The sequence below is a fragment of the Fukomys damarensis genome, unplaced genomic scaffold (assembly GCF_012274545.1).
Source record: "Fukomys damarensis isolate Sample0158 unplaced genomic scaffold, DMR_v1.0_HiC HiC_scaffold_7, whole genome shotgun sequence".
In the NCBI taxonomy this organism is placed as follows: domain Eukaryota; kingdom Metazoa; phylum Chordata; class Mammalia; order Rodentia; family Bathyergidae; genus Fukomys; species Fukomys damarensis.
Genome location: NW_022900919.1, coordinates 25,006,641 through 25,027,758, shown reverse-complemented (window position 1 = coordinate 25,027,758; position 21,118 = coordinate 25,006,641). Strand labels below are relative to the sequence as shown.

Here is a 21,118-nt window from a genome sequence, read left to right as displayed (position 1 = left end):
GCAGCCTAAGGGTGAATGCCAGCCCAGCACAGCACAGGACAGGCCGAGGATCAGTGCCCAGCATCGGGGGCGGGGGGATAGCATCCACCAAAGCATTATCCTAGAAGGAGAATGAACAAAATAAAGCTTTATTTGAATACCCCTGTGTATCACTTGAGAGCCAGAGATTCAAGTGATCTCATAACAACACCATGGCTCCTCTGGGGCCTGGTGCATGGCTCAGCATTATTAGTGGTAATGAGCGCCATTGCTCAGTGTTGTGCGTACTGCAGCCTCTGCCACCTTGGGGTCTTGGCGTGCTCACCCAATTGCCCAGAGCCAATGCAGAGAGGTCCCAGCAGGTGTGCAGCAGCCAGACCCTGTGAATACCCACACATCCATGGGGTGCACAGGGGCACAGCCCCTAACTGCCCCACAGCCTTGGTCTTGCTCACCAGGCCTGGCTCTCAACAAGCACTGAGTGACCTGACCCACATCAGTTTGTGATCTTCAGGACTTAAGGCACATTGAAAAGGGGAGCTTGGAACAAAGCGCATGTCTTACGCTGTGGCCTCTGGCTCTCCCTTTCCCTAAAACAGGAGTCCAGTTAAGACCAAGCTGCCATGATGTTCACCTGAGTTTTCCCTGACTTTCTCCTGAGATGCATCGAGCAGAAAGCAAATCCTGCTGGGTTACAGCTCCAAGGAACAAATGCCCCCAGAACAGCTGCAGAGCTCAGGAGTCAGGGGTCATCCATTCTGAGAAGACACAGACCAAGGTCAGGAGGGACAGACATGGGACATCGGCACAAAGTTTCCAGGACAGCAGACAGACAGGGGCAGAGACATCTGACCAAATTTCCAGATTTGCTAACAGGCGCTGGAGAATGGGCCCTTCTCACTGATGGAGCCAGAGATTTGCCTGACTCTGCTACCGTGTGTGGGGGGTGGGGGGTGGGGAGTGCCCTCACCTCACAATGAAGCCCTAGAACAGTGCTCTCCCAAATTCAAGAATTCAAAGAGCATAGCCTCTGCCTTTTGCCTCTGGAAACTTCTAAAGAAATGGGGTTGCCCCAGTGCTGGGCCGCAGATGCTGCTGACATCCAGGCCTGGAAACTGAGCCCAGGCAAGCAGCACAGAAGCTACTGTGTGTGTTGGCACCCTGGCGGGTCAGGCTCCGGGCCCCCAGAAGGAAGAGAGGCTCCAGGCTGGCTTCACATTGAGGGTGTGGACTGTGCACTGGGATGTCCTAGGGGGCAAGGGAGGCCTGCACTCACTGGGGCGAGGTCCGAGCTTGGGTGGAGGCCACATCCTATTTGGCAGCTGCCCGCCTCTCTGTATGTGTGTGGAAGGCACTCAGGATTTCCTCAATGATGCTGGGGTCCTCCAGGGTGGTGATGTCCCCCAGGTCCTGGGTCCTGCCTGTGACAATCTTCCTCAGGAGCCGCCGCATGACTTTCCCAGAACGGGTTTTGGGAAGACGCTTCACCACCTGGCAAGATGGTGCAGTGTTAGCACGATGCCCTGGGGTGAGGGCCATGCTCAGGCTGACACCGCTCGAAGGTCTCTGGCTCACCCTACTGCCTCCTGGGCCTGAAGCTGAGACCAACCAGAGGGCAGGAACGACCCGTGGGCAGGTCAGCCACAGCCCCTGCCAGTGTCACGCTGACCTCAGTGATGTCACCACCCGCATGTGGGCTCCAGGACAGTAGACCCAACCTCTACCCTCTCCCAACCTGTGACTTCGATTCTTGTCTTTCAAGTTTATAATTTTGTTTTGTTTTTTGTACCAGGGATTGAACTTGGGACCTTGTGTTTACGATACAGGCGGCAGAACCTCTGAGCTAAATCCCCAGCCCTCGGTTCTTGTCTTTCATGAAAGCTGAGAGCAACTTCACAGAAAAAAGTGTGAATATTTAATAATAATTAACATTTTCAAGTGGCCACAGCCCATCTGGTGCTACTCAGTGGTAGTAGGTTAGGAGCTGTCTGGGGATGCAGCCCAGCACCTCTCAGATGGTTAATAGTAACTCTGTCTGGGACACAGTCCCATTCACCCAGCCGCTCCAGCTGCCAGGCCAGCCAGGACAACACCAACCCACGCTGGGCCCCCTGCCCCAAGCTCCAGCACCTGAGAACTGCTCAGGGTGCCAAGGAGTGGGGAAAGGAGGCACTAGGGCCCAGGTGGCCCTACTCTGCCCAGGGCCAATGGTCGCTCTCCTCGCTGGCACCAAAGAAATTGAGAACCCACATGCGGGGAGAACTCTGGTATTTTCCACACGTCTCTGTTAACTGTGGGATTGTTTTGTCTGGTACTGGGGATCAAACTCGGGACCTTGCGCTTGCGAGGCAGGTGGCGGCACCACTGAGCTAAATCCCCAGCCATCCATGCCTCTCTATTAAAACTTTAATTCAGGTGGGGAATGAATGGCTCAGTGGGAGAACATGTGCCCGGCATATGCAAGGCCTTCAGCTCTGCTACCATGTGGAGCTGGGAGTCCCCCTAAGCCCACATGTTAAGGTGTCATGCTGAGCCCATGGTTGCTGGGATATGGTGGCCTTTGAGGGTTGGATCCTCTCTCCCCTCTGCCTCTTGGCCCCAAACATCGGAGCCCACCAACCTCCCACTGGAACTCTGGCAACAGGAGCTACAGCAAGCTTTTCTGCCTTCTAAATTGCCTCAGTTATTTTGACAGAGCTATCGGAAGCTAACATAGAATCACAAAAGGAAAATAAAATCCCTAATTATCTTCAACACCAAATCCTGGACCTGTATTCAACAGCCACAGGCCAAAGTCTCACCCACCCTCAGGGAACCCAGCAAATCACCTGTTTGTTGTTTTGTTTTGTTTTGCTGCACTGGGAACTGAACCTGGGCTTCATGCTGAGTTACAACAGCCCTAACACCTTTTTAAATCTTGAAACAGGGCCTCTCTAAGTTGTCCAGGCTAGGCTCAAACTCTCGATCTTCCTTGCTCAGCCTCACAAGTAGCTGAGATCATAGGCACAAGCCACCAGGGTGATGTGCTTGTCAGAGGTTATCATCACTGATGCCTGTAGGATATGCAGGAGGGGATTAACGAGAGCAGGGGGTCCCCCTGAGGCAACCACTCACCAGGATCTGATCAGGCACAGCATATTTGGCGATCTTGGTGGCCACTGCCAACTTGAGCTCATTCACCACCACATCCACATCACCAGCCTCATCCTTCAACACGATGAAGGCAAACGCAGCTGGAAGGAAAGCAGAGGTTTGGGAGTACCACAGTGACATCTGCCCAGCCAGGTACTGGGTGCCACCTGCTATCAGTGCAAAGGATTTGTCTTGCTGTGTCGACCAGACTACTCTTTAGATCCTGAGGTCAAGCAATCCTCCTGCCTCAGCCTCCCAAGTAGCTGGGACCACAGGCATGTGCTGCCACACCTGGCTCCAAGGGACCTCTAAACCTTGTGTTGTTAACACTGTGGCAGCTTCTGTCTTTCAACTCCCCCCGCCTTATAGTGCATTTCTGACACACACAAAGTGGCAGTGGTTCCGATAACGCCATGGGTGTGCTGGCCAGGGAGCCATGCATGGCTAGGAGCTCAGCACTGCAGCAGGTGCTGACGGCCACTGTGACCCAGCTCAGGTGACTTACACTCACCCCTCAGCTGTGACAGTGTCCATGTCAGGGCTGACAGGACACACACACAAGACAGTGCAGATGTGGCAGGCATGGTCTTGAACACCGAGGCCACTGGAGTTCAGATTAACCTGAAAACACTCCCCTCAGCTGCTTCCGCTGTCTCAGCACTATCACAGTGGTGCTGGGCAGCCCCAGTCAGCACAAACATCCATTTTGTCAACATCCCAGTGGCTCCGGAAGAGCCGTGCCTGGAGCCCACAGTCCCCCTGGACCCGACGTCTGTCCTCCACGAGTCCCCAATTCCCCCACATCACAGCCCCACTGCCACAGTGCTCCATGATGCCCACACCAACCCTGCTTCCTCCTCATCCTCCACACCTCTCACCCATGTGCACGGTTCCCTCTCCAAGCTGACTGCTGTTCAGGTCTGCCTCTCCCACCTCTGCGCCACCTCCCAGCACAGTGGCCATGACGGTACAGACCCTGTCTTGCTCTCCACTGTGTCCCCAGGAGAGAGACCAGGCCGCAGCACGGCAGAAGCCCTACCGATGACCACCAGGGTGACTGTGCCTGCATGGCTGGCTCTGCAGCAGCCTCAGCTTCTGCCTGAAAGGCTCCCATCTCCACCCAGCAAACTCCTACTTACCTCTTAAGACCCAGTCCAGCCTTGATGCCCTGTGGAGGCTTTCCTGACCCTGAGTCTGGCTGTGGCCCTTGCCCTGTGGGGATGGGCATCACCCCACCTGCAGGCTGTGAGATCTCTGATGGAAAGAACCCAGTGCTCCTCGTCCTGGAGCTGAGATGGGGATGGAGTGGCCTGGACTGTGGAGTCCTCAGCCGGAGAGGGGAGGAGACATGTAGATGGAGGCAGGAGGCTGAGGCCAGAGGAACGAAAACCCAGCCAGGATCAGGGGGCCGAGTCGGAAGCAATCTCAATCTGGGGCTCCCCTCCCACAGATCATGTGCCAGCCGGAGAAAGAGAACAAATTTGCACGGTGTACAGACAGAAGTGGTACAGGGTCATCCACAAATTAAAAGCAAACAGATGCTCCAGTACCTTAGAAACCAGGAAACAGCACAAAATCCCCACTGTTGGCAAGTGACTGACCCAGGCCTGCTCCGGACAGGAGAGCTACTCTAGCTGCAGATGGGCACTGGCAGCTGGGATGCTCACCCAGAGATTCTGCCCTGTGCCCTGAGCCACGGCAGCAGACACAGCACCCATCGCAGACCCTCATGTGATGGCTATAGTCCTCCCTCCAGGCGGCCTCTCTTGGTCCTGCACTCTCCCCTGGGGTTCACCCAGAGGAACCACGGGAACAATGCCAAGCTGAGGTCCTTTGTGCAGCCCCAGGGCCCTCTGTGGCTCCCAGCACCCAAGCAGCCAGCACAGCTCAGCTTTGATCTACAAAGGTCCAGACCTGTGACAACCTAGCAGCCCAGCCACTGTGCAAATCACAGACCTTGCCAGTATGGGGCCCACGGGTGGGACACGGGTCACCCTGCCAGGCTGGGCAACTACTCCTGCCTCTGTCCCTATTCTGATTAGGCCTACAGAAGGCCTCTGCTGAGGCAGCCCCTACAGATTTCATCACAAAGCCACAGTGACCCTCCTCCCCACAGCTGTTTCGAGCCATGGAAAATGCTCTTTCTGAAGCTTGCACAGATTTTAAAATTTACAATAGGTCAATTTAAAGAAAATATCTGAAGGAATAGGGTGTATAGGGCAGTAAGACCTATCCTCAGAATGTACAAAGCACCAAAACAAAATAAAATACAGAAACCTTCTGAATAAATACTGCACAGAGGTACACGATGGCGCAGGCAGGCAGGTGATGTTTAGTACAAGCTGTGATCCAGTGAGCCACAGAAGAGCAAGAAGTCTCTGTCCCAGGCCACAAGGCAGGGAAGGCATGGTCAGTGTACCCAGCAGTGACCTGGCATGGGGTCAGTGTGCCCAGAGGTGACACGGCAAAGGGGTGGTGTCCCCAGAAGTGACCTGGCTCAGCATTGGTGTGCCCAAGAGTAGTGCACCCAGCAAAGACCCAGCATGGCGTTGACGTGCCCAGTGGTGACTGAGCACAGGGTCACAGCAGGCCAAGCAGCTTACAACATGCAGGCACTCCTGCCCATGCCCAGACCCTGGGGACTTGGGCCTCATTGGCTCTAGAACCAAATGTGTCCTGGGAGAGGAGGCTGTTCCACTCATTCCATGTCCCCAGAAGGTGCCCATGCCAGTGGGAACACAGCCAGGCTTCTCCCCAGTCCAGGTGCAGCCAAAGCCTATGACAGGCTCTCCCCTGCATCCCACCTGCCACTGAGCCGGCAGGGCAGAGGGGAGAGCCAAGTGGCTGGACAGCTCAGGAACACTGTGTGACAAGACATAGATAATGCCCAGACAGAGGGCCAGCACCACAGGACAAACTTCCCAAGCTCAGGTAGGGTTAACTGAGCCATGGCTCCCATCCGGACCCCCATCAGAACCCCAACCTCCCCACCACATGCTGTCAGCCTCCTCATCCAAAACCTCTGCTTGGGAGAGAAGAAGAGCAACAGCTCTGCCCTGCAGACCTTGTCACCAGTGCTCCAGCCCACTCTGTTTAGGGGGCACCCATGGCAGGCACCAGGTTGGCATCAGTGAGGCTGCTCAAGGGGCCACTTACCTTCTCCTTTGATGTCATGGGGGTAGCCTATGACAGCAGTCTCCGGCACAGCGGGGTGGTCAGCCTGTACCACAGAGAGCAGGGCAAAGTGGTGAGTCCCATGGCCTAGGGGTGGCTCAGGTCATATTCCCACCCCACTCAGAGGCCAACAGCATCATGGCAGTGCCAGAGCAAAGCAGAAGCCAGGCTGTGCTCACCATGGCATCCTCGATCTCTGCAGTGCCCAGGCGGTGGCCACTGATGTTGATGACGTCATCCATGCGTCCTGTGATCTGGTAGTAGCCGTCCTGGGTTCGGTGAGCCCCATCTCCAGTAAAGTAGTAGCCTGCAGTCCAGCAGAGGACTCACTCAGGAGCCCTGAACTCTGGCCCTCTGTGGTAGGGCCCCATCCTGGCCACAGGCTGCAGGCCAAGGCTGCCATCCTGGCCTGCTGGCCCTCCTCATAGTCTCCCTGTAGTCCCAGCCAAACCTCCCAAGCAGGCAGCTGGTGACACCTGACTGCAGACACGGAGAGGAGAGCAGAATGGGCACATCTGAGGAAGCCCAAAGAGCCTCAGGACAAGCTTGAGACTGGAAGTCATCAGTTTCAACAAGACAAGGTGGCATTCGTATAACTTCCAGCCCAATAGCACAACAGCTGGGAAAGCACAGACACAAGCTGCAGGAAATCCCTAGTCACAGCCACTGTCCACAGTGTTTCCTCCATTCCCCTCTGCTAACAGCCAATGGGGCCACCCCGGCCCAGTGCTCACTGACCACATACTCACGGCCCTGGCCCACAGAGGCCCAAGGTGGGGCTGACTCCACATTATATGAGCCTCCGTGTACCTGTCCTTCACCCCCATGCCATGCTGCCCACCACTGCCATTCCTGGGATGTTCTGCAGAACACAGGCTGGGCATAAGGGCCACTCCAGCCGCTCACCTGGGTAGGCCCTGAAGTAGGAGTCTATGAATCTCTGGTGGTCACCATAGATGGTCCTGGCCATACCTGGCCAGGCCTGGGCAATGCACAAGGCCCCAGAGACATCGCCACCCTCCACCACGTTGCCCTGCAGACCCAGAAGACAGGGTGAGAGAGTTAGATGTGAGAATGGACCATCGGCATCATCTTCCTCACTGCTCGACTGCAGCAGAAAGATGACAATCAGATCCAGAAGGCGCCCAGAGCCTTCCTCCCAAAAGCCCGGGGATTGCCCCCCACAGCGATGTCATCAAGACAGCACCCTGAGAGGTCTGGGAAGCAGGCACTGGTGTGTGGCGAGGGATAGCAGGGGACTGGCCTGTGCAGGGCCCATGCACCTTCTCATCCATGAGAGTGGGCAAGATGCCAAAAAAGGGCCTCATGGCCATGCCAGGGAGGATTTCAGCTCCTTCTTCTGAGGGCCGGGGAGCGATGCAGATGCCACCAGTCTCTGTAAGAGAGGAGAGGAAATACTGGTTGGCTGGGAGCCCAGACTGCGTCCCCAAAGGGCACTGGATGCCCACTGTGCTCGTCAGAGCAGGGGTGGGGAAGGGTTAACCCCAGTAACCCCGGGACCTCTGTCAGGGTAAACATGGCTAAGGCCCCTCAGTGTGAACACAAGGGGGTGATCAGGTGGGTGCAGCCCTGGACCCACCCTGTGGCCAGGTGTCATGTCTCTGGGACCATGCTGGGGCCAGGTGCCATGTTTCAGGGCCTTGTCCTGCAGTAGGGAACCTGTGAGTCCCTCTGCCCCATGCCACCCTCCAGATTTGGCCCCCACCTTCTGAACCAGGAAGGGCAGAGCCACCTGCTTGCACAAGAAGGACTGGCCTGGCCAGTGCCCACTTACACCCATAAGGCCTAGCCTCACACTGCTCTGGCACCTGCCTCTGTGGCCTGGATGGACACATCCCTGAGAGGAGGAGTGCAAGGTCCCTACCCAGTCAGAGAGGACCACTGTGGCAGCTCAGGGGATAGTGTCATCATCTCTGACACATCCAGAGAGTCAGACACCTGAGAGAGGAGGGGAGAAATCAAAACAGTGTCCCACAGAAAGCATCCTCTCCTGCTAAACCCAACGGGGACTTGAGACTCTGGGATGACAGGTCCACCCCCGCTACAGAACTGTGCTCAGTGGACTCCATGCCAGCACCCCAACAACAAGGAAGGGGGCTGCAGAGAGAAGGGAGCCCTGTGTGCTCATCACACCAGGCTGGACCACAGCCTGTGCCAGCACATTCCGTCCATACTAGGCCTGGGGGCCCCTATGTCACAGGTAGGGAAACTGAGGCTCTGAGAAGTCCTCACTAGGGTGGAACAGCCACTAAGCACAGCTAGGCTGCATCCTGGGTAGTGCAGTGAACTCTGCCAATCCGGCTCCAGGAGCCCCAGCCCCAGTCTAGATCCCCAGATCCTAACCCAGAGGAAACCATCCTAGGAGTCCAGTGCTTGCTGGGAACGCTCACCTGTCTGCCACCAGGTGTCTACCAGTGTGCACCTGCCATCCCCTACCACCTTGTGCAGCCATTCCCAGGCCTCGTGATTGATGGGCTCACCCACTGGAAGGACACAGAGAGCGAGAGCTTAGTGCCATACAGAGGCCAGGGGCCACTGGGCAGCTACTGGGAAAACCACTCTGAAGTTTCTCCAAATGTCATCTGAGGAGACCTAGAGAGACTGAATCATCATATTTAGCAGAGAAACACAAGCAGCTGTTACAAGGTGCAAAGGCAAAAAGAGTGCAAGAATGTGGGGAACAGAGTGTCACACACACCATGCAATTTGGGGGAGGTGATCAAGACATTTCTTCTAATACTTAGGAGAGCACATGCTCAAGGCAACTACTTAACAATAGTCGGGGAGCAAAGTCTACTAATACTAAGCTCATGTTTTTTCTGTTATCCCAAAATTTGACTCTGGACATGTGCTCCACAGAATGAAGTGCAGCCGGACACCAAAGTGAGCACACAGAATGGCCCCACAGCCCTGTCCACCAAAGGTGGAAGCCACAGACTCCCTCAAGGGTGTACCAGTTGATAATGGCAGAGCCTGCACCGGATACCACACAGCATGAGGGCATGCACTGCTCTGCCCACACCATGCAGCCTTACGCCCATCTGCTGACCAACGCACATGAGGCCCAGGGCCCCCGACCTAACTCCTCGTGTCCACCTGACACACCCACCCTTCTGGCCACACCCTCTGCCCCCACCCCAGTGTGGGCGCTCACCCGAGCCCAGGGTGCGCAGAGACGAGCGGTCATACTTCTTCACCCAGACATCCCCGAGCTTCAGGAGCAGCCGGATGGCAGTTGGGGCACCATAGAACTGACTGACCCCCAGCCTCTGCACCATCTCCCAGTACCGACCTGCAGGAGGCCAAACACAGTCAGCAAGATGAGCCAGATACAGGTGTGTACAGATGTCTGCCCATGGTCACCAAGAAATGCTCCCATCCTCTGGGAAGGGGTGACACGTCCTCCCTGTGTGCTGCACATACCTCACAGTTGAGCCCCCTGCCCAACAAGACACCTGGCCCTGGAACCCTGCCAACCCCACCATTCCCTGCAGGACCAGAATACAAGTACACCTAAGACACAGCCCTGTTCACATCCTCTCCTGACCCCCAGACTCCCTACTTAAAGAGAGGCTCCGGGCCACGCACAGAGCTGGGCAGCCATGAAGTCTGTGGACCTGGACTTGACGAAGGGGTGGGCTGACCAGTGAGGCAGTCTCAGAAGCAGGAAAGACTAGGCTAAAGGATTCCAGGGCAGCCGGCTTAAAGTAAAAGGACAGGAACCTGGAAGGGTGGCATGAGATATGGTGTTGCCTGGCTCCTTGTCAGACTCTGCCACCTCAGTGCCCTGCAGACAGCTTCCAGCTCCCATCTACCCACAGGTTCAAGGCTGCCAGTTCCGCTATTCCCTTGGCATATGGTTCTCAGGACCACAAGACCTACACCTCTCCTGCATCTGGCCCTGCCACCCAGAACAGGTACCAGATGGGGTCCTTACCAGCATTGGGGTAGACTGGGGTGCTCTCAAAAAGGATGCTGGTGGCACCATTGCAGAGGGGTCCATATACCACGTAGCTGTGTCCTGTGATCCAGCCAATGTCTGCCACACAGCCAAAGACATCGCCTGGCTGATAGTCAAACACAAGCTGCAGACACAGTGGGGGGGGCATCAGATGGTGTCCTTCCATCCCCACCACATTCCCACATGTCACTGACACAAGGTGGAGCCTGCCCAGTGGTTCAAAACTGATAGGCAGCCACTCATAGCCACCAGCAGCAGGTGACTGGGTGTCACAGAGGTGTGCACAGGACTTAGCAGGGAAAGACGATTACTGGACACGTGGCAGCAGAGTGAGCCTTGCAAATGTGCATGGGTGATAGTAGCCAGGTGCAAGCGTGCTGCCACACTCAGAGCAGATGTGCACAGCCAGGCAACGCTGAGCCATAGGAGAGGGGTGGCTCTGGGGACTGCAGTGAGAGGCTTGAGGGGCTCCCCAGAGCCCAAGCTGTCCCGGTCCTGAAGCAGGCATGCAGCAGGAACTTCATCCAGCTCCTGCATGGCTGGTAACATTCCATTTGTTGACCAGAATTTGGTGTTTGCTCAAATGACTCACTGAGCCACACATGTGGTTTGGGTGGTTTTCTGTATGTGTTTTTAAAAGACTGCTTTTCACTCTTGGTGAATTGTTGCCAGGGTCCTGCCCCTGCAGACCAGCAGTCAGTTCACCCTGGAGTTTGCAGGCAGCTCAGTAGGGCTGTGAGTGGCCAGGCCCCTGAGGAGCTGTTTGTCCATGTGGAAGAATGAAGTTTTGTTTGCTGGATAACCAAGTCATCCTTATCCATACAGCATGGAGCTAAAGGGATTAGGAATTCAACTCGGATCCACATTGCCAAGCCTGTAGTTCCTGAAGGGAGACCAGATGCCTGGGACTAGTCACTCCCCAGGGGACCCACAGCCAGGCAGCTCCCTGACCCCTAGTGCACACCCCAATATCCTTCAGAGTCAGCAGCCTTTTCCCTAACAGCCCAAATTCCCTCGTCACAAGCATGCATATACATACACATAAACACATGTGCACATACATGTGGACAAATACATGCACACACAGGTGCACATGCAGGCACACACATGCGTGGCAAACAAGCACGTGCACAAACATGCTTGTGCACAAGCTCACACACTAGAACCCACAAGCACTGTGACAGTTCATCCTGACTGTCAACTTAACTGGGGACAGAAAGAGCACACTCCTAGGTGTGTCGGGGTGGGTCCCAGAGGTGTGACCCCAGGGACCACGTCCAGTTCCTGGCCCTTCCTCTCTGGTTCTCCCCCAGTGTTCTGCTCACAGCTGCCATGAAGTGAGCAGCTCTGCCCCGCCATCCACAATGCTCCGGCCTTAGCATCAGCCTCTCCTCCTTCCAGTTGCCAGTGGCGGCAACAATACATTCGTCCAAGGCAGGGCACAACTGTCACCTGAGCTCGGGGTGGCCCAGCTGTGAGGACTGTTGATCCAACTTACAGCTGAGAACACGGGCACAGGCAGCTGCAGCAGCTGTACCAGCTATACCGGCCACAACAGAGCAGAATCCAGAGCACACAATGTATCCAAACAATGCTGCTCCCACATGTCACCGAGCGGGTGGGTCACATGGCTGTCTGTGATCCTACGGGTATCCCAGGCTCCGTAAACCCCAGGCCTGAGTGTTGTGCCCAGCACAGAGCTGCCCCTCAGTGCTAACAAGCAAAATGATGCATGCTTCCCTTTCCTCAGCCATTCACACTCAGTCTCATCCACAGGAGCCTGACGGTGCCTACGCCTGATGCCCCAAAAATCTCCAAGTATGGAAGAGAAATTCAAAAGATGCCATCCTGTCCCCGTAGCCTCACATTTCTTGCTCATGTCAACAGTGTCCTGGAAACACTCTGAACACACAAGGATGAAGTCCCACGCCTGCTTACAGCTCCCTAGTGTACATTTTATATAAATAATGCAAAGAGATCTCTCCGCATTCAGTCCCAGGGGCTACTTTCCAAGTGTCTTGCACAATCTGCACATCTTTGCAGCGTCCCACCACCAACTGGAAGAGGGGGTGGTCAGCTAAGAAAAATCAGGGTTGAGAAAGCTCTGCGTTTTTTAGGGTTGTGACCTCTGTGAGGTCAGCTAGCAGTAAGTGGCAATGATGTCACCATGGAGCTCTATGCTCAGCCTAACGCATGGTCTGCTCGGCAGCCCTGCAAGGTGTCTGTCTAGCCTCTCTCCATCAGTGTCCTCACCACTGGCCCTGCATCTGTCTGTCTGCCTCTCCATCAGGTATCCTCCACACTGTCCCTACGCAGCATCCATCTGTCTGCCTCACTGTCAGTATCCTCAAAGGGGGGCTACATGCTGCGCACATGCAGGTGCCAGGTGGCCCTGTCCCAGCATCTGCTTCTCCTTCCCCATGACCCTTTTACTTTCTGTCCCAGGGATCACCTCCCATGTGACCCAGATAGGCCAATCAGCATTTCAGTCCCACTTCGATCACTGCCCACAGTGACCAAGTCAGAACTGGACCTGGGACTCCAATCCGGCCAGGACTCTACTGCGACCACGCTGCCCTGGGTCAGCCCAGCTGAGGAACAGAAGCCTGACGAAGTACCTTGTCTGTGTGGTGAAAGATGGCCATGACAGGGACAGGAGCCATCAGCCAGGATGGCATCCAAGCTCTGCCCACATGGCCAGGGCTTGCAGGCCACATGAGCCTGTGAGTTTCCTTTGTTGCTGCCACCAGCAGATGCTGAGGAGGCCTGGAACAGGATCCCGTCTACAGGTGGTACCTTGAAATTCAAGCCCACCTGGGAAGTACCAGGTAGTACCCAAAGTTGCCAAGGATGCCCTGAAAAACCACAACCCCACATGTTTTCTTGAATGCTGATTTGCAGATGCATTTATTGGAATAAAAGCCAGGCTCTGTCATTTGCTTCTGTATCCCAAGAGGGTTACACACTGTAATGTAATTTCTACACACTAAATGTAAATTCCTTTATAATGCTGTCTTTTTAAATTTTACTTTTAAAATGAGTAGGGTCTAGACTCCACAAATCTTTTAGGGGTCTACAAAAATGTTTTCTCTTAAAGACAGAGGAAAAAAGTAAGCCTTTAAGTGAGGAGCATGCCTGAATTTTTATGAGCATCTGTATTCATCTTTATCCCATTCCAGTTTTTAGATTCTTTTCTCCCTCATGGATGGGATTTGAATCCAGGGCCTCCCACACATGAGGCACACTCTTTACCACTAAGCCACATCCCAGCATCATAGATTTGTGTTGTTTAGGTTCTTTCATTTGCAATACAATCCTAAGATGCACTTTTTGACACTTTATGAACATGAGGAACCCATGAAGGCAGAAACTAGAGCAGCAGCAGCCTGGGAGTCAGAGCAACCAAGGCCCTGTCCCAAAGTGGAACCAGAGGACCCAGACTCCTCTCACATACACAGTCCCACCCCTCTGCTGTAGCATCACCGTTCATGTGGCCCTGTTTGTAAACACGGCACACCACACACCAAGCACCAGCCCCGCACCTACCTTGTGCGTCAGGGCGGCGTACAGCAGGTAGCCCGCCTGGGTGTGCACCAGCCCCTTGGGTGACCCAGTGCTCCCCGAAGTGTACAGCATGAAGAGCATGTCCTCACTGCCCATGCTTTCTGGGATGCACACGGGGGCCTCCTGTGCCATCTCCTGAAGGGGAGAAGTGCAGAGATGACTCAGCCTGGCTCTGTGAGCAACCCCTGCCCCAGAGAGCACCTCCCTGGTTCCCCAGGCTCAACTATAGCAGACACAGAATAAAAAGACGGATCTGGGCTGGGGATGCAACACAGTGGGAGAGCATGTGCTCAGCAGGCATGAGGCCCTGGGTTCCATTCCAGTACCAAAAAGGAAAGGGGGAGGCCGGTACTACAGGGGAACCCAGAATGACAGCCACAGCCAAACAGGCCCCAGACCCAGTTCACCAATAAAACTCATCCCCAAACCACATAAAGTGGGGCAAACCTACCTGCTCAAGAGGGACATCCAGCACCCCCATGGGGACCTTGTTCTCTGTCCTGTGTGCCACCAGGACGTGCTGGACTGTTGGGCAGTTCTTCACGGCTTCATCCACTATTTTTTTCAGCTCTACCACACGTCCTCCCCGGAGTCCTTGGTTGAAGGTAATGACCACTTTGCACTTGGCTAACAGAGACAGCAGTGACACGTTTGATCAGTCTCCTCCCTGCTTCAACCCTCAGCCTGCTTGTGGCCACACGTCCAGGCCTCAGAGTGTACTGGAGAGTGTCTACCCAGAGTAGAAGAACCAGAGACACAATCCTGCACCAGCAGCATGGCACAGCATGTGAGGCCTGGCCCACTGGAGGCGAGTGAGGAAGGGTCTGAGACAAGGCACAAAAGCGTCACTCTCCTGGAGCACGAGTCTCTCACCTCCAGCTGTCTCATCCTCCTGACACAAGTGTCTCCAGGCAGGCTACCCACAGCAACTGTGGTGACAGAGAAGCTCGAGAGGCAGAGATCAAGCCCGAGGCGTTCCCTGAGACAGGCCCTGTCCAGGCTGATTTTTAGCTCACCTGCTTTTAACTCATAGTCCACCGGGAACAGAACAGAGGTGCCACCAGGATGGATGCCCAGGAGCAGCCTGCATGCCCTTACCTTGAGGGGAAGCTCCCAGGCCATACCTGCTCGTCAGTGACCCTGTCAGGAGAAGCCAGGCCCAGGGCTATGCTAAGGGACCCGACCTTCCACAACCAAGAGAGGGCGAGGCCAGCAGAGGGAGTGAGGACCACACACCCTAGGCCTGAGACCCATAGGCAAAAGAATCACTCTCAGCCCTGCAGCCACCTAGGAGGACCCAGAGGGACTAAGGCTGTGGTGGTTATTAGTCTCTGAGGAGGATTCAGGAGCAAACAACAGGTATAGAAACAGCATAGCAGGTTCTCTTCCACAGCCACAGGCCCGGGGTCCTCTAGTCAGTCTGAACCAGGGGCCTCTTCCAGAGCCATGAGTGGAGGTGCTCCCCAAGCAGCTACTCTGGAGAGACGTAGTGTGAACACCCAACTCCTCAGCCACAAGTGTGCCAGCTTGATCCATATGAGCTATACAGTGGGGCTCCCTGTGGATGAGGCTCTGTTCTCACTTCTCTCTGCCTTTGGCAGTTCCCAGGACCGCCCCTCAGAGGCTCAGCCTTGCTGGGACCTTGTCTGAGTCTGTTCTTCTCCTCTTCTGTCTGAAAGTTCTTTCAAGTCACATGCTTACCCTCTTTCTCCCTCCTAAGTGCCTCAGAGACATCACATCTTTGAGGCCACCAGAGAATTCTGCACAGGATTTGCAACTAGATGAGCTGGCAGGACTATCCGGGGGCTAGAGATCCTCTAGGCCAGTGGTGGCAAACCTAGGTCACACATGCTGCCATGGGCTCTTTGTATCACTGAAAGCTCTAAAATGTTTGCCATTACTGATCTAGACCCACCTAGAGGTGATTATCCTTGCCTGGGGCACCAAGACGTCTCTGTGATCCCCAGCCACACGTATTTTCCTTCAGGGCAAAACTACCCACTAGGGAAGTTGACTGATCTGGGTAGGATGCAGGTAATCTGCTCAATGGTCCCCTTTGTGGATAGCTGATGGGGCTGGACAGGGGAGTATGGGACACAGACAAGAGCCATGGGACACTGGTTGGGCTCAACTGTCCCTCCTGGTTTGGAGCAGGCCTCTGCCTCTACACAGATTCTCTTTGCCCCCACAACAAATCACCACAAAGTAGATGGCTCCAGTCATGTGCTGTTTGCTCATAGTCTGCCCACCTGATGGGCTTGATGGGCACTCTGCTTAGTCTCCTAGGCCAAAGGCAGGTGTCAGCAGGCCGGGCTCCTGTCTGGAGGCTATGGGGGAGAATCTGCCACCCAGCCCTGTGGCAGCTGGCAGATCTCTGCTCACAGAACACTCACGCATCCCCATTTCTATCTCTGGTAGCACCTAGCATTTATCTTTGTGACTTTTTATTAACATCTAACTGCAACTAATCTCCATCCTGACAGCCAGTCTCCCAGGAACAAGGACCTGGGGACTCCTGACCCCTCCTTCCCTGCCCCTGTACTCACCATCATTGATCCTCCCAGCCAAGGACTCTGCACTGAATCCAGCAAAGATAACTGTGTGGACAGCTCCGATCCTGGCACAGGCCAGCATTGCTGCCACAGCCACTGGGGACACCGGCATGTAAATGGCCACACGGTCCCCTCGCTGGACTCCATACCTCTTCAGCGTATTGGCCAGGCGGCACGTGGTCTCCAGCAGCTCCCTATAGCACAGGGGAGAGGAAAAGGCAAGGTGAGACAATGCACAAAGGAAGCATGTGCCCAACCCTGCAGGACAGTGGACTCTGAACACTTGTGGCATAGTAAGTTCTTTTCCAGAGAGAAATGGTTTTGACATTTGGCCAATCCCCTCCACCTTGCTAAGTGACAAGGCTGTCCTTGTGTCCACTTCCAGCAGGGCTTCTCAGAGATGGTAAGAAACTATACACAGAACACATTCCATAGACTTGTACAAACGACTGCCTTTGAAAATGGCAAGAAAGACACTCTTGGGAAGGGAAGCCCACCTTTCTGACTCAACACAGACAAAGTGTACTGAGCAACCCTCTTGCCAATCTGGGACCCAGATCCCAGCCTGGGACACAGAGAGTCGGAGTCAGAAGGCCAGGCAGCCACATGCCCAGCACCCTTTCTCCAGGAGTCCCCCCACATTCTGGCCATCGCTAGGTTTAGCCAGCCAATGGGAGCACAGCATCTCATTGGGCAAGATGATTGGCTGCTCTGTGTTAACACGTGGTCCACCCCTACCCAATCAAGTCCATGATACTCAATTCTGAGAAAAGCAAGCCCTGAGTGCACTACTCCATCCAAGTAGAGCCGGAGGTGGAGACAAAAGAAGCCAGAAATGGAAGTGAGCTCACCATTCCCTTTTCTTCTATTCCCACACCACTTCTCATTGGGCTTAGTCATGGGAATTGTGACAGCCAACCGTTTCCTCCTTTTCATTTTATGTGGTTTGATTTTAATTGATGGCAATAAAGAGAACATAGGATGGTTCAGAGGGAACCCAGGCTCCTCTCCCTGGTCCAGACAGCATCAGGCTCCACAAGAGCCTGCCAAGCATGAGGCCTTGGTTCAAAGGGATGCCCAGGCCCAGGATAAAGGTGAAGTTCAACCAGAGCCACCCCCCCAACCCTGCACCAGGAGACCAATCAGAATAAAAATGAACAGTTCCCATCGGTAACAGGGACCTCAGGGAGCCTTTGTTTCTTCCCAAAGCCATTGGAAGGAGACCGCCTGAGAACCAGCCCTGCAGGACCAGCCTACATCTTGCCAGTGCCTCTGGAGGGATTTCATCTTTTCTCCCTGAAGCTTTCAAAAAGAGGACAAAGACACCATTCACCACCCACCCCTTGCCTAAGTTTCCTCAAAAGAACACCCCCGACAAACCCCAAAGCAGAATCCAGGGCCCAGAACACTACTTCTGAGAAAAAAGGCCCTTACAGCACTAAAGAGCTGTGTCAGTAACACAAAGGAACTCCGGGCATTGGAGAAGGCTCCATTCTCACAGTTCTTAGGGCTTAGGCCTCTGTGCAAGGCTAGGGAGACAGAGCTGAGTGCCCTCCACCCAATGGTATGGAAATTCAGTCTTTATTCTGCAGATGTGAGGCAGGGCTGGGGTAGCTTTCTATATTGCTGCCCTGGCCTCTCAGCTGTCATGTGATTGTAAGATAAAGAGTAAGCACCCTCTACTTGGTACAACTGTTTCAAGCATTAATAAACAGAATCCACCCAGGACCTATGCTGATGAATCTTCACTTTCTTTCCCAACAAGTGAAAACTCCCATCAGTGTTTGTTAGAAATCATTTTCTGAAATGACTAAAGCCAACTAACTCACTTTGGTGAATTCCTAAGATGTTAAAAACCCCACACTAGGCACCATGTGAGCACTGGTATTAAAGGAATGAGAGGTAAGCATCCTCCAGAAGCACAGCTGACTGAGGAAGGCTCTAGAGAACAGAGGAGGATGATCATATGCTCTCTGGGGGACAGAGGCCTCTGTATACAGGCAGGTGCCGGAGTAGGGCCTGGTGAGGCCTCGACATGGGCCTCCACATGTTCCTCAGGAGCTCGCTGAGTCTGTTATGTCCAAAGAACAGGCTTCTGACAAAGAATGTGATCCACATAAGTCTCTGAGCCTCATAAGTCAAAGAATTCGATCCAAATAAGTCACTTCCTACTTATTTTGCCATGGCCACACATCCTGAGGTCGACGGGAATCCTTGAAGATCAGAAGGTGCAGCCTCTCTGGTTCTGGAACCCCAACCCACAGCAGTCCAGCCTCTGCTTAAAACTCACCCCACCAGAGGTCACTTCCCAGGGCTGCTTGTCACAGTAATAGGGAGACATCCCTCCTGAAACTGGATTAAAATTCTAGCTGCTCAATCTCTACTCCTTAATCTTGACTTAGTCCTTTAAGCTGCTCAGAACAGACCTGCCGTTCGATGACAGCTCTTCAAATTCCCAAATACTCCCACCCTTCATCCTCTTCAAAGACTTGGCTTTTCCAGGTTCTCTCATCCTCCCTTCACAGTTCTCTCCTGATACGCCCATATTACCAGTAGACATTCACATTCCCATGTCGTCCGCCCAAAGTGCAGTATGGCGACCCAGACCCTTAATCTCTACTTATCTGTATTTGATCAAGTAAATGAAAGATGGTGATGATGATGATTTGCTGTACTGAGGATTGAACCCAGGGATTCATGTATGCTAAGCACATGCTCTACATGAACTACACACTGTCCCAGAGCATACTGATTTTTTTAATATGTGACACAGGTAGCTCAAAATTTAATCCTAAGTCACTAATCAGCACCCTCTAATGCTCTAATGTGCTTCTCTCTCTCTCTCTCTCTCTCTCTCTCTCTCTCATTGAGTTTACTGGTACATTTTCTCCAATGTGCTCTTAAACCAGGGCCACCCATACTAGTCATGGACGTTTTAATTACTTCAGTTGATTAGAACATGTGTTGTAGTACACAATGTTTACATCATCTGTAAACAGTGGTACACCACATACCACATCTCAATTCTTTTTTCATGCTTTACCCCTTCCCTCCCCTGCTGCATCTGTTGATGTGAGTAATCCCCCCGTGAATGATCCAGCTCCTTACTTCTTATTATCTACCTTTTACTTTGCTCTTTATTTTCACTCTGAGTTTCTCATGTAAGAGAAACAATGTGATATTTAAGCATGTGTGATCTATTACACTTAGCACTATGCTCTCAAGTGCACACATTAGGGAAGCTTCTTTTTTTGCATGTATTTTTTACCTAATTCTATCTCAGTTTCTACTCATCTTTACAAGTAACACATCAGTTTTTATGTTCACCTTTCAACTTGTGTCACTGGAAAACATGGTCAGCAAACAGGTCTTCAAGTCATTGAAAAATAAATGTTGTTTGAATGATTCTACCACTGCAGGTACTCAGAAATTGTTTAAATCCATGTAATTGAACATCTGTGGTTTCTCAAAGACTTCCACAGGCAGAAATGCTCCTGCTTCTGTATCAGACAGTAATGCAGGGCTGAGGGTGCAGTTCAGTGGCAGGGCACCTGGCTGGTACATGCAAGGCCCTGGACTTCAACCCCAGCACCAAAATAATAATAATAATAATTAATAATAATAATAAATAATAAATGATAATACAGACACTCAGAGAGGAGATCTCTGGGCTGCAGAGCAAGGTGGGCTTCGTGCAGGACTCGCATCCATGAGTCACAGTACAGGAGCTGCCTGTTCCTGGCTCTGAGAGAGGAGGTCCGTCTTGCCATGTCCCATCCAAGAAATCCATCCTTTCCTCCTTCACCTCCTCTGTCTTCCAGAAACAGCACATTGAAGGAAACACTAAGTTCTGGAGATAGGATAGAAGCATCCTTTCGGATGCTGCATCTGAGACTGTGGAGCAGAGCCCTCCATGGCAGCACACAGGCTGACACAGAAGTGACTGTGCCACGAAGCACCCTGCTGTCACCAGAGTGGTATAGTATGGGACAGAAAGATGCGGGAGGAGGGGGCTCCGGTCACTCTGTGGGGTTCTCACTGTTTCACACTCACCTGCTGCGTGCCTTTGCTCAACAAATATTTATTGAGCATCTTTTATAAGCAGGGCCAAGTTCTAGATGCTAGGAAGAAGGCAATAAATGAAGCCTGAATTTCTTTCCCAGCAGACCTTATACTTCAGCCAGACAGGAGAGTCAGCTATTGTTTACTTCATGAATACTGACAGCCGGAGTAATTGTAGAAAGTGAACAGATTATGCAGGTGTTTGTGCAATTCAGGTTTTTTTTGTTTTTTGTTTTTTGTTTTTTTGTTTTTTGTGGTGCTGGAGATTGATCTTAGGGCCTCACGCATGTGGGGCAAACACTTTGCCACTGAGCTAGGCCTCCTCATAATTTATTTCCTAAACACATGAAATGCAATTTATCTTACTTTCCTAGGCTGGCATCAGGAAATGTCTAGGAGGCGAAGATACTCTAAAACACTCACCATGAAGAACCAGTTTTGACTGGAAGATAAATAAACAAATACCAGTGTATTTCTTCCTCTCTCTTCTCTAAACTCTGTTTCCTGTTTTTGGTTAATCTTAGATTCTGAAGGGGGCAGGGTAGTCTGAGTTCAGGCAGGCATCACGTTGGTTACAGATCTTCACAGTCAGGTATCTTTAGTACTGACCCGAGGCTGTTCCTAGTTGATGTGGAGCTGTCCACAGAAGCTCTGCTTCCTTCCCCTGGAGCCA

General features: G+C 53.2%; 1 protein-coding gene across 1 annotated transcript in view; it reads right to left on the bottom strand.

Moving 5' to 3' along the window:
- Window positions 1-203: 203 nt before the first annotated feature.
- Window positions 204-21,118, bottom strand: part of Acss1 (acyl-CoA synthetase short chain family member 1) — a gene marked incomplete at its 5' end in the record, with an annotated part of 36,322 nt that continues 15,407 nt past the window's right edge. The window contains 12 exons of the mRNA XM_010625624.2: window positions 204-1,470; window positions 3,094-3,212; window positions 6,268-6,331; window positions 6,465-6,592; window positions 7,192-7,318; window positions 7,569-7,681; window positions 8,697-8,789; window positions 9,461-9,598; window positions 10,244-10,391; window positions 13,814-13,966; window positions 14,283-14,458; window positions 16,378-16,577. Coding sequence (XP_010623926.1) covers window positions 1,291-1,470; window positions 3,094-3,212; window positions 6,268-6,331; window positions 6,465-6,592; window positions 7,192-7,318; window positions 7,569-7,681; window positions 8,697-8,789; window positions 9,461-9,598; window positions 10,244-10,391; window positions 13,814-13,966; window positions 14,283-14,458; window positions 16,378-16,577 — 1,639 coding nt within the window. The remainder of the gene's footprint in view (window positions 1,471-3,093; window positions 3,213-6,267; window positions 6,332-6,464; window positions 6,593-7,191; window positions 7,319-7,568; window positions 7,682-8,696; window positions 8,790-9,460; window positions 9,599-10,243; window positions 10,392-13,813; window positions 13,967-14,282; window positions 14,459-16,377; window positions 16,578-21,118) is intronic.